This window comes from Natator depressus, chromosome 2 (assembly GCF_965152275.1).
Source record: "Natator depressus isolate rNatDep1 chromosome 2, rNatDep2.hap1, whole genome shotgun sequence".
Lineage (NCBI taxonomy): Eukaryota > Metazoa > Chordata > Testudines > Cheloniidae > Natator > Natator depressus.
The window spans coordinates 207899307-207912327 of NC_134235.1; the positions used below are offsets into that span (position 1 = coordinate 207899307).

A 13021-nucleotide genomic window follows, 5' to 3' on the forward strand; every position below is an offset into this window, starting at 1 on the left:
CGCTGTAGCCTCAGGGCCACTGGCCATTGCCCTGACTGACGAGCCCAGGCTGCCCCGCACGGGGGCGACCCCTATGGTGGCTGCTGCTCTGGTCACGTCGCGCCCATGCCTAGGTGGGGAGCGCAGGGCCAGGGCCAGGCCCGGGACGGAGACAAGCCAGGTGGGGGCGGCTCCCTCCCCGTCTCTCCGCATGCTGCGGCCCCAATGGGCTGGCGCGCCGGCGGCGGCGGCGGCGGCTCACGTCGCCCTCCCAAGATGGCCGCCGCTCGGGACCGAGCTGCGGCGGCGGCGGCGGCGAGGCTGAGGGCAGCAAACGGCCGCTGAGGAGGTCGGCAAGGAGCCGGCAGCCGCCCGCCGCGCAGCGGAGCGGGGGAGTCTTTCCCGGGCTGCTGCGGGCACCATGCAGCGGGGCTAGGGCCGGGGGAGTCCGCAGCGGGGCAATAATGTTAGTAGAGGTAAGAGCTCACCGAGGCCGGGAGGAGCAGCCCCAATCTCCCGTTGTGTGGGTCTTCCCAGGGCCTTGGCCCCCTTCCCACCTCCGGGCTGGGCTGAGCCCATCCCAGACAGCAGCCAGCGGCTCCCGTCCCCTTGAGCTGCCCGACGCGGGAGCTGGGCCCGTCACCCCGTCCACATCGTTAATCACCTCGGTAACCAGGAACGGCGATTCGTCCCTGCCTCCCTAACGGCTGCGGGGGGCTCTTGGAGGAGCCGCTGGGCCGGCCCCGCTCTGGCCTGCGGTGTTACGTTGTTATGAAGTGCAGTGGCCCCTGCTTTGGGCTTTAGTCATTCAAGAGGCCGAGGTCCCTCAGCCTAGCCTGTCCAGAGGTCAGAGTGCCTACCCCAGCCCCACACGATTGGGCTTGAGCTTCAATAGGACCCCATCTCTGTTAAGCACCCTGTGTGGGATCCCTGGTGTACTGGCTTAGCACAGGCTTTGCCTTACTTACTTTTGTATTTATTAATTGGACATCGAGGCTGATTGGGGTAAAGGGCTGAGAAGCAGGAATTCCTGGGTTCCAGTCTTGCTCTGCTGTTGCCTTGGTGCATGGCTGTAGACACTTCCTGAGATGTGTTTGCCTCAGTTTCCCCATGACAATTTGGGGAGTTTTGCCTTCCTTACAAGTGTGTTTTGATGCTTAAGGTAACGTTTAAGGTAATAGCACATAAAATATAATGTAAATCCAAAGTATCTGATGCCCAGTCTACACTAGAAAATTAGGTCAGCATAACTACGTCACTCAGGGATATGAAAAATCCATATCCCTAAGCAGCATAGTTAAACCACTCTAAATCCCCATGTAGACAGCGCTAGGTCAATGGAAGAATTCTTCTATCCGCTAACTACCACCTTGCAGGAAGGTGGATTACCTATATGTAGGTAGTGCCTATGCTGAAGCTACCGTGGAGCCATGCTGCTCTAGAGTTTTAAGTGCAGACAAGCCCTGAGTGTCATAAGTATGCTTGGTGTTGTGTAAAACATAGAAAAGATACGATTGCTGCACCAAGAGGCTGGGACTGCAATGTGATGTCTGACATAGTTTATCAAATGCTTTAAGTGACAGGGGTTTCATACGTTTGTAAGTTTCCTTTCTTTAAAGGATTATTGATTATCTGAATGCTAGAAGTGTGCCTAGTGTACAAACATTTATAAGGCATGATCCCTCTCCATTATCCCTGTTCATATTCTGGTCTGTCATTTAGGTCCACCTATCTGCAAGGAAGGGATAGAGGCTAATTCCTCTAAATAATATATAGTTAAATTTTGTCACGTGTTCTTATGTGTAGGAAAATGGCATTAAAGGGAAGTGACACTGCCTTTTGGCAGCTGAAGCATCTGATTTTTATTGGCCATGAAGGCAAACAGATATTTTAAGTTCTGATTTGCATATCCTTTTATCTCATTGAGATGTAAGTTCCTGAGTGGGGAAGGTGCAGTGCAGTATTTGTGGGAAGTGTTCATGTTAATGTAACAGGACAAGAACTTGCAGATTAAATAATACGTGTAAAATAAAAATCCTAGTTTGAACATGAGCTATGTGGTGGTATTTTGTTTGGAGTAAATGGACTACTTTGAGTAATGGTCAATAAGTGATTTGTATATGTAATGCTTTATGTGCAGTATTTCAGCAGTAAAACCATATTACCATAGATTTTTAAAATCCATGCTAAATTAAAGTAAATACAATCTTGGGTGAATGATTAGTACAAAGTTCATATTTAGGATGTTCTTATATCCAAGGGGCTTTATATCTAAAAGGGTTTACTGAGGCAGTGAGCTGCTTTGAGGTTGAAACTTCTGCTGATTTTTATGATATCTCTTGGTGATATTTCAAGGTACATCATCAGAATTCATACTAATAGTTGCTTATAATATTTTCCAATTTGAGTTGTGAAGTGAAGAATGCTACCCCAAACGAATAAAGATTACCAGTTTTTCAAACTTTGGGTTTAAATTTGATTTACTGATTAAAATCCTACCAGCAAAACAGAGTTATCCACAAATACTATATCCTAAAATTAATACTAAAGAGATTCATACAGCTCCAGGTTTCCCTACTGTCCGCTTTATGCTGCTCATAATCAGTTTCATAAAGAGGCCATTGCTGAAGATGTCTAACTGGAGAGGAAATCAGTAAGTGACAGAAATGTGTTGTGCCTTTTTATTTGCCAAAAGAAACTCCCTAAAATTTTCAGGCGGTAGCAAAAACTGGGAACTTTAAGAGTAGCCCACCTTACGTGAAGTTAGTGTGTAAAATTAAATAGTATAAATTACTTTGCTAAGTAAGCAAAACATAACCTTTGAACCAAACATATGACTTGATGTTGGGGTCAGAAGGAGATATTTGTAAGTGCCATGTAGATCAGTGGTTCTCAAAGCCGGTCTGCCCCTTGTTCAGGGAAAGCCCCTGGTGGGCCGGACCAGTTTGTTTACCTGCCGCGTCCGCAGGTTCAGCCGATCGCGGCTCCCACTGGTTGCGGTTCGCTGCTCCAGGCCAGTAGGGGCTGTAGGAAGGGCGGCCAGCATGTCCCTTGGCCTGCACACAGCCCCCATTGGCCTGGAGCAGCGAACCGCAACCAGTGGGAGCTGAGATCGGCCGAACCTGCGGACACGGCAGGTAAACAAACTGGTCCGGCCCACCAGGGGCTTTCCCTGAACAAGCAGTGGACCGGCTTGGAGAACCACTGATGTAGATGATTCTTCTTGATCTTGGATTGTTGGTTTTTGGGTTTTTTAAAGAAGCATCATTCCTCCTTCAATTTCAATAATCCATAGTTACTTTCATTTAATCAAAATAATAAAAACTCTTTGAAGGCTCAATTTGCATTCATATACTTATGTTCTTAAATAGTTTTCTATTATTCTTATTAAGTATTACCAGCTTGTCAGTGAGCACCCTCTTCTCCCTCATATTTCCCCCAAACGGACCCACTTTAAATTGTTAGTGTTGCTCTTTCATTTCCTTAACTTTTCCGGGATTATGTTGCTACATTCATGATGCTTTTTATAGATGCTACTCTAAAAATATAATTTTTTATGTGGCCCAAGTATAGTATATCTCTTCTTAAGCAGACACTAGATTCCACTTTATAAAATGTGTTTCATGTGGATGCTATTTAGACAGTCATGTACCCATATGCCTTTTCTTTTGGGAAAACAAATATTCTATATAGTTTGGCCTAGTAATGACAAATATAGTCATGCTTCTGTAAGGTATTCGACTTGATACTACAGCTCATTTTGATTTAAAAAAAACCCTAGAAAGATATAAAATTAACATGGCACACATTAAATGGATTAAAAACTGGCTAACTGGTAGGCCTCAAAATTTAAATGTAAATGGGAAATCATCATAGAATGGGTGTTTTTAGTGGAGTCCCACAGGGATTGGTTATTGGCCCTCTGCTATTTTACATTTTTATTAATAACGTGGAAGAAAACAAAATCATTACTGATGAAGTTTGCAGATGACCCAAAAATTGGGGGAGTGGTAAGCAATGAAGAAGACAGATCACTGATACAGAGCAATTTTGATTACTTGGTAAACTGGGTGCAACCAAACCGTATGTATTTTAATACTATTACATCTAAATGTATACATCCAGGAACAAAGAATGTAGGCCATACTTACAGGATGGGAGAACTCTATCCTGAGAAACAGTTGTGGCAGACTGACAACTTCCTGCAGTATCCTGAATGAACTTTGTTGAATTATTAAAAATGCAGTAGTCTGTGTTATTGTGCAATTGTCTGTGTTTCCATGGAAGGATAAAAAGAACAGCAGGGGGAGATTAAGAGGAGATGTGGTAATATCTTCAGAGAAGAGACCTTTACATCTGCCCCACACTTCCTGAAAGGTATGCATATACTAGTTCAAACTGGATTCTCCAGGCACCAACAGACACCAAAAACGTGCTTGGATTTAAACTGGTTCATGGCCTGATCAGACAGGACCCCTTATCCACAGAAGACCACAGTGCTTAGGGTAGGATTGGAGGACTGGGACTACTGAGGTTCAGGAGATTGAGTGCTTGTTTCAGATGAATCTGTGATGAAGTGGTAACTGGAAGGAATCCCATTAGATAGTGGAGTTGAAAGACTGCTCCTGCTAGGGTGACCATATGTCCCGTTTTGCCTGGGACAGTCCCTTTTTTAAGCCCGGTCCTGGCCGTCCCCACTTTTTTGGCAGAAATGGGTATTTGTCCTGTTTGCTCTTGCTGACTTGATCAGTTGGCAAGAGCAAATGGGACAAATGACCACTTTAAAAAAACAAACAAACAAAACCAAAGGTGGAGTGCGGTGTGGAGGAATGTGTGGGAGGGGGATGAGCAGCCATGCCAGCCCTGTGCAGGGGGAGAGGCAGGGCTCAGGTAAGCAGCGATGCCAGCCCCAGCCTTATGGGTTGCGGGGGTGGGAAGCGGAGCCTGGGCCAGCCCCATGTGGGGTGGGGGGTGCCTTTGGACCAGCACTCCGTGATGTCCCATTTTCCCTTTGGGAAATATGGTCATCCTATCTCCTGTCAGAGTATGTTAGCGTTGGGGTTAATTCTGGTAAGCTTATTAGCATGCATTCTTTTAATGTTTTAATATGTTTTCTCGGTAAAGCTTTTTAACTTAATAAAATCGGCTTTCCTAGGAAGTGCTGTGTGGTTACCTTATCACTGTAGAGAGTACAACTGCTAACCATCTCTGAAGAGAAAGCAAGCAGGCATCCCTGGGAAACATGTGCAGGGAAATACATGATGAAGGAGGAGGCTGGGCAGCCTGGAAACACCCTGGTGACAAGGGAGAGGGATGCGTGTCTCCACTCAAGAGAGGCAACAGCTGTGGAGCTGGAAGCCTGAGAGTGGGTGCCCTGGCTGGTCTACTGAGGGGAAATACAGGTGCAGTTGCTCTCAACTGTGCCAGCAGACTCTGAAAAAGATTTGTGGTCATGGTGGATAATAAGTTGAACATGAGCTCCCAGTGTGACACTGTGGCCAAAAGGACTAATGAGATCCTTGGATGCATAAACAGGGAAATATTGAGTGGAGTAGAGAGGTTATATTTGCCATTGGTTCAACTGCTACTGGAATACCGTGACCAGTTCTGGTGTCCACAATTCAAGAAGGATATTGATAATTTGGAAAGGGTTCAGAGAGGAGTCAAGACAACAATTGAAGGATTAGAAAACATGCCTTATAGTAAGAGTCTTGGAGCTCAAACTGTTTATCTGATAAAAGAGAAAGTTAAGGGGTGACTTGATTACAGTGTAAAATATTTAATAATTGGCTCTTCAGTCTAGCAGAGAAAGTTATAACACAATCCAATGGCTGGAAATTGAAGCTAGGCACATTCAGACTGAAAATAAGGCATACATTTTTAACACTGAGAGTAATTAACCATTGGAACAATTTACCATGGGTTGTGGATTCTTCATCACTGGCAATTTTAAATCAAGATTGGATGCTTTTCTAAAAGATATGCTGTAGGAATTATTTTGGGAAAGTTCTATGGACTGTTATACAGGAGGGCAGACAAGATTATCACAGTGGTCCTTTCTAGCCTTGGAATCTAAATGATGTAGATTTAAATGCGGTAGCTCATTTTTTCTTTCTATTAAATCTGTGCTGCAGATATCTTAAAATGTATTTAATGTTTGCAAAGCACTATATAATTTGTAAGTGCTGTAGTGAGAGCAACAGTGACTAGAGTGGCTCCAAATCCTACAAAGACTTTCATATGTTTAAATTTCTGTACTGTGAGTAGCCCCTTTGTCTTAATTGGGACTACTTATACTGAATAAAGTGAAGCATGTACATAAGTGTTGACAGTTAGAGGACTGCAGTGGTTTCCATTCCAGTCTCCTTTATAGTTTCTTACAACTTTCTGAAACTCTTCATTATTTTAGGATGAAATTTTCCAGGCTTGGGTTCTGCTAAAAAGGGATTCTTTTTTTAAAGTTTGTGCAAAAACAGATGAGCTGTTTATTGAGTTGTGAAAAGAGTGTGGGCATATGTGGAGTTGGATGTTACAAATTCTTGCTAAATAATTTTTGAACAGCTCTTCAGCTGAAACACCTGGGCATAGAAAATTGAAACATGGCTGGAAATAGTGCTTTTTGAGAAGTGTTTTTGAGGTTTCTGGTGAAGATTAGGTTTGATTTGACTGTATTATGACTCTAAGAAAATTGCATGCTTCCTTGCGTGCTTCGTATTTTGCGCATGGTTTCTTACTAAGCTTGTGAAGTAAGCGGTTATGGAAGTCTATGGTGCATATGTATATGTCTATGCTGCAGTGTAAGACCAGGGTTTGAACTCAGGCTCAAGCCTAACCCACTTCCCATCCAAACACAACACTAACCCAGGGCTAGGACCCAGGGCCCCAGAGGGGGCTTGTCTAAGCCTGACTCAAGCGGGACCCATGGTTCAAGCCCTATTGCTTTTCACTGTAGACACAGCCACACTGGACTCATGCTCTGGGAGTGTGCCAAAAGCATCCCACAATCCTAAGGTCTGAATTTCTTTGTCCTCTGGAGAGTCAAGTTTGTAGACAGTCGAGTTTTCCCACACGGTGCCATGAACAAAGAGCTAGTTGCCACATTTGGGAGGGCCCTCGGAAATCTGGGATATGGGTGACTGGACGTGGGCCATGCAGTGTAGGTGCTAGAATCCCAGGTAGGGACCAAGGGTTTAACAATTATTAACTTGGGGTTACAAATGAGTGTAGCTGCTATTCTACTAACTCTCGGATTGCATTGCAGTGTAGATATATCCTTAGGGCCTATCTACACATGAAGTTAAGCCAAATTAACTAAGGCAGTATCTACACTATGGAACTATAGTGGCATTGTTAGGGTGCCCTAGCTATGCTGGCATATCCCTGTAGTGAAGATGCAGCCTACAGCGACGGAACTGGCTTTTCCATTGCTGTAAGAATACCACATCCCTGAGTGATGGTAGCTAGGTCAACGGAAGCATTCTTCTGTTGACCTAGTTGCATGCACACCAGGGGCTAGGTCAGCATAGCTATGGTGCTCAGAGGTGAGGATTTTTTATGCACCTAAGCACAATAGCTATGTCAACTTAAAATTTAATATAGACCAGGCTTAAAGATGTGACTTCAAAGTGTGTTAGTTAAAGTACATTAAACTCCTGAGTGGATGATCTCATTTAGAAGTAAAGTGGCCTTAGTTCACTAAGGGTTTGTCCACAACTGGCACTTTAGAGTGCTGCAACTTTCTTGCTCAGGGGTGTGCAAAAACACTCCCCTGAGTGCAGTAAGTTTCAGCGCTGTAAAGCGCTAGTGTAGACAGTGCACCAGTGCTGGGAGCTATGCCCTCGTGGAGATGTTTTTTTTTTTAAGAGTGCTGGCAGAGCTCTCTCCCAGCGCTGTGCTGTGACTACATAAGCCATGTTAAAGTGCTGCTGTGGCAGCGCTTTAATGTTGCCAGTGTAGACAAGCCCTAAGTGAATTAAGCTAAAGCGAAGCCCTTAGTTATTTAGGTAAAAGTGTACTGGAGGTGCAAAGGGATCTGCTAGAACTGCTGCTCTGAAGCACCTTGTGAGTTTCACAATAGAGCAATGCACCATTCCCAGTTATGCAGCTTGTAAGTAGAAGGAGACTTCTGTGGACCTCTTTAGTATGTGAGAGAGTTCCCATTGCAACAAGTCAAAACTTCCAGAATATTCTTTAAAGCCAACTTTGCTGTATGTAAGGGAGTGAATCTCATTTTTATGGCGGGGGAGGAATAGCTCAATGGTTTGAGCATTGGCCTGCTAAACCCAGGGTTGTAAGTTCAATCCTTGAGGGTGCCATTTAGGGATCTGGGGCAAAAATTGGGGATTGGTCCTGCTTTGAGCAGGGGGTTGGACTAGATGACCTCCTGAGGTCCCTTCCGACCCTGATATTCTATGATTCTATGGATATGTCTTTAAAAAATAAACAAAAAACCTCAGAAGTCCCTATATTACACTATATTAAGTAAAATCTATATTAAGTAAATGTTAAGCTTACAAAATTAAGTGTTCAGGTCAAGAAACGCCAAAGTTAAAGAAGCACAGTAGTTTTATCAATTCTCCAGATATGGTAAAAAAGGACTGTCCTTGCTAAACCACAGATTTATGGAGGAAAAGTTGTAAAAAGTCTTAGGATCATTTATAGTTGGCTCCTGTGTAATGGAGTATAGGATTTTGACCCTGGTATTTTGATGGCTTTACATTTTTATTGTGAAATAATTGATTTTGAACTGAAAATAATTACTGTGGGACTTTTCCCCATAAATGTGTGTTTTTGCAATATTTACCACGTCAGCCATTTTTTGCTATGGCAAGCAACCAGCCTTATTGGCTATTAACTTGCTTTGAAATAATCACCTTTATTAATATGTTGCAGTTTACCACCTCATTGCTATAATACTAGCTCGATTCAGAAATATTCAGGAACAAGTTTAACATACAGACTTGTTTAATTTCTTTTGTCTATTCCTTGATTTGCAGCTCTGAAAAGTTGAAGACTAGGTTTTCCAAAGGTGGCTTTGAAGTTTGACATCATGGTTGGGTTATAAATTGCTGGTAGATGTAGGCCTGGCTTGACATGAGTAACTGGACATGGGTGAAGCCTTATTTTTTTGGGAGACAACAGTAGGGAGTTAAATCGATCAGCAGGCTGGAAACAGAATGTCTTTAGGAGTTAAGATAAGGGAAATATTGCACAAATATGTCACTGTTATTAAATTTTACCAGTCTGCACTTACCTAAAAAATTGTGCCCACTAAAAGTTAGTAAAATATAGTTAAAAACTGTTTTTTAAAAACTTTCTAAACCAAAATGTTTAAAAATGCGTAAGACTGGTAGAGTTGGGGGATGGGTACATTAAAATAAACTTAATAGGATTGGCACAAAACTAAACTGTTCGTTTAAAACCAGCATCTCATTGTAAAACCAAACTGATGTAGAAATGCTGTGGGAACATAACCAAGCATTTCAACAGAAGATAGCGACAAAAGTAGAGCATCCATTGAATGAGCAAAACCAAGGACTCATTAATAAAGCTTTAACTATATATATAATAAACATAACATTGTAATTGCTTTACAAAAGTATAACATTAACATAAGAACATAATATAACAGGCGTACTGGGTCAGACCAAGGTCCAACTAGCCCAGTATCCTGTCTTCTGACAGTGGCCAATGCCAGGTGCCCCTGAGGGAATGAACAGAACAGGTAAACATCAAGTGATCCATTCCCTGTCGCCCATTCCCAGCTTCTGACAAACTGAGGCTAGGGACACCATCCCTACCGATGCTGGCTAGTAGCCATTGATGGAGCTATCTTCCATGAACTTATCTTGTTCTTTTTTTAACCCTTTTATAGTGTTGGCCTTCACAACATCCTCTGGCAAGGAGTTTCACAGGTTGACTATGCATTGTGTGAAAAAATTCTTCCTTTTGTTTGCTTTAACTCTGCTGCTTATTAATTTCATATGGTGACCCCTAGTTCTTGTGTGAGGAGGAGGAGGAGGAGTAAATAACACTTCCTTATTTACTTTCGCCACACCAGTCATGATTTTATAGACCTCTGTCATATCCCGTGTTAGTCGTCTCTTTTCCAAGCTGAAAAGTCCCAGTCTTATTAATTTCTCCTCATATGGCAACATTAAGTCAATATGTTCTAATAGGAATATTGTCTAGCATGTAGGAGATACGTGCTATACAAAGTAAAAGTGGCCAAGTTCTATGGAGCAAAAAACCTTGCCTTTTATCACCACAGAAAAGTTAAAACTTTGGTATAAGAACGGTAATGCCAGTTGGTGCAAGGTAGGAAAATTAACAAGGGTCCAGTACCATGACGTTAAATGTGAAACCCATATGATGTGGAAGAAGTTTGTTTTCTCTCCTCAAATACTGTTCCAAGATAATGCAAGGTCTGGAAAGCCTCAGCCTTGTACTGCCATTTGCACCTGGTGGACACTTACATGTGCAGGTGTAATGTCTTACAGACAGAGATGCTGGCAAGTGGGTTCACGTTGGGGGAACAGTCTCCAAATTGTACAGTACAGTTGAGATACTGGATGTTTGTAAAATAAACATTGCATATGCTGGTGATAAGTATTCTGTAGTGTCTGAAGAGGGCCACTTCTGGTTTGGACCAAGGGAATGTTATTTTAATTGGCCTATGGTTTCTTTCACACCTAAATTGCCTCTAGAAAATGAAAAGATTATATTTTTAGCCTTTTTTACAACATATAAAAACAAAGTTAAAATTATAGAAGGATGCTTTAAAGGCACTGCAAGCTTATAATGTGGAATTATACCCTGGCGGGCTATACCATAAGAGATAAGCTTGTACCCCCCAGTTTGTACTTTAAGCCTAGTATCGGTGGTGATTCAAATAATTACAACAACTGTGATCTTGAGAATGTGTTGCAGGGCAATGAACTTAAAAAAGAAAGCACAGAAAAACAGATATACTGAAAATAAAACCCATTCTAATATAGAAAAGAAAAACAAAAGCAGTGGAATGTAGGCCTGGCTTGACATGAGTAATTGGAAGTGAGTGAGGCCTCATTTCTTGGGAGTCTGAGTTAGGGAGGTAAATGAATCAGCAGGTTGGAAATAGAATGTCTGTATTAGCTAAGATCATTTACAATGGACAAGATAACAATGGATAAGATAAGTTAAGAATGTAAAGATGAGGTAAAGAGTACATGGACAGAGCATGAGGTGCAGGGATTGGTCCCTACAAAGTAACTAAGCCAATCCCAAAACATGATGCAGTGTGTAGTAAGTGCAATGTAATGTGTAAATGTATGTAAAAGAAGAGATTTGCTGTGTAATATGTGTGATATGGATGTATGATATGTCCTATACCGCTACCCTACACTTGCATCTGATCAACTCAGCATAGCTTTGCTGTATGCCAAATAAAGGACTCTAAAGGATGAGACTGAAGTCGAACAGAGTTCTTGATGAACTGAGTGGAAGAAGTCTTGGGGAAACCCCAAGACCCCAACAATAGAGATATCTTAGAATATGAAAATAAGTCAATTAGGCTGTGATCCTGAAGTTATAGGAAGAATGACCCTCTGTGGAATTTCAGTGACTTCACTGGGACTTTGTGCACGTTCAGGATCCACTTGTGGAGATATGATTACAGAACCAAGGCGTTAGTTTGTAAGCTCTTCAGGGAAGGGAGTTTCTTTCCATGAATGTTTGTACCAGGCTTAGCACAGTGGAACTCTGTTCCTGATAGGGGCTCCTGGGCACTACCTTAGCAAGGATTTAATGATTTTATCTTCTGTAAGCTGCCACTGGATTCTACAGTCCTATTTGTTCTAACATTTCTTAGACAATTTTAAGAAAGGTAGAGTTTTACGTGTCCAATGTAATTTACATCTTTGCCACACAATATATTAAAAATATTTTACAACTGTATTAAAGGACAATGATTGAAATCTCCAAAAGAATAGCCTAGAATATATAGTGGGCCTTAAAATAATTTGGTTGTAGCGTAGCCACCTTGCTGCAGACTTTTGTACTTGGCCTTATTGGACAACACAGATGAACTAAGTGCATTCAAAATAGCTTATAAGCTATACAGTAAACATGGTGTTTTGATGTTTTCAGATTCTGAGGTGACTGGTGTAGTAGAGCAACCTGTATGTATAGCTTGAAGAAAAAGCAAATGTAAAAATTGTGAGAAGTGGATTAAAATGGTGGTTCAGTCAGATGTGAGCAAATAGATAAAGCTGTCTGAACCATGATTCCAGGTGGTCTGTAGCACTGAACTGGCTCCTAACAGAGACCTTATGGCTTTGATCCTAGTTTTTGCTCCTCTTTTCCCCTCCCCACACAAAGATGACATAGCATGCTGTACTAGCAGAGACCATGAGGAGAGCTGCTAGTATTCGCTTTAGCTTTAGACACAACATACTAGTAGTAACTATATTGCTGCCAGCACTTAAAGCATTGGCTAATTAAAGTACTTCTAGCATCTCACACTGTTGCTTGGGTGGAGGTTGCAAGGTTGGTATGATAGAGAGATCAAAAAGTAGAAGAGGAAAGAGAGAAAATAGGAGTGATAAGAGTCCCAAAAAGCACTGGTTCTGGTTGGAAACATTTGTCATCGGTTGGAAGCACTGCCTCTAGAAAAGTCAGGTCAGATGTGGTGACGTAGAAGGGGTCATAAAGTAGGGTTGAATCACCTGACCTCTGGTAGTGGTAAAGCAATTGGTGTCTGAATCTTTTCGATATTTTGATCCCTATCTTCAGTGTTGGGATGCTGTCCCACTTTGAAAACATTTTGAAAATTTATCTTGGCAGGGCTATGGATGCTCTCACATAGTTGTTAAATTTAATCATATAAACACACTTGACAGTTTTAAAATGACCACTATTTCAATGGCATAACTGTGATCTTATTACGGATAAAATTCAGTACTTGCAAATACATACCAAAACTAGGCAGTGTGAGGTAGCATAGATTGGTAGGCATGTTGGGCTGAGTTGCCTTTTTCTGTAACTAAATCTTTGTGCTTAGGAT

The 13021-nt window shown here is 42.2% G+C and overlaps 1 protein-coding gene across 4 annotated transcripts in view; it reads left to right on the forward strand.

The window, feature by feature from the left end:
* Nucleotides 1–237: 237 nt before the first annotated feature.
* SNX13 (sorting nexin 13) overlaps nt 238–13021 on the forward strand; it is a 154009-nt gene continuing 141225 nt past the window's right edge. For 3 of the 4 annotated variants that reach the window (XM_074945816.1, XM_074945813.1, XM_074945817.1), the window contains exon 1: nt 238–455. In XM_074945816.1, the coding sequence (XP_074801917.1) occupies nt 444–455 (12 nt within the window). In that variant the 5' untranslated portion in view covers nt 238–443. The remainder of the gene's footprint in view (nt 456–13021) is intronic. The other variant, XM_074945815.1, reaches the window with a different exon arrangement.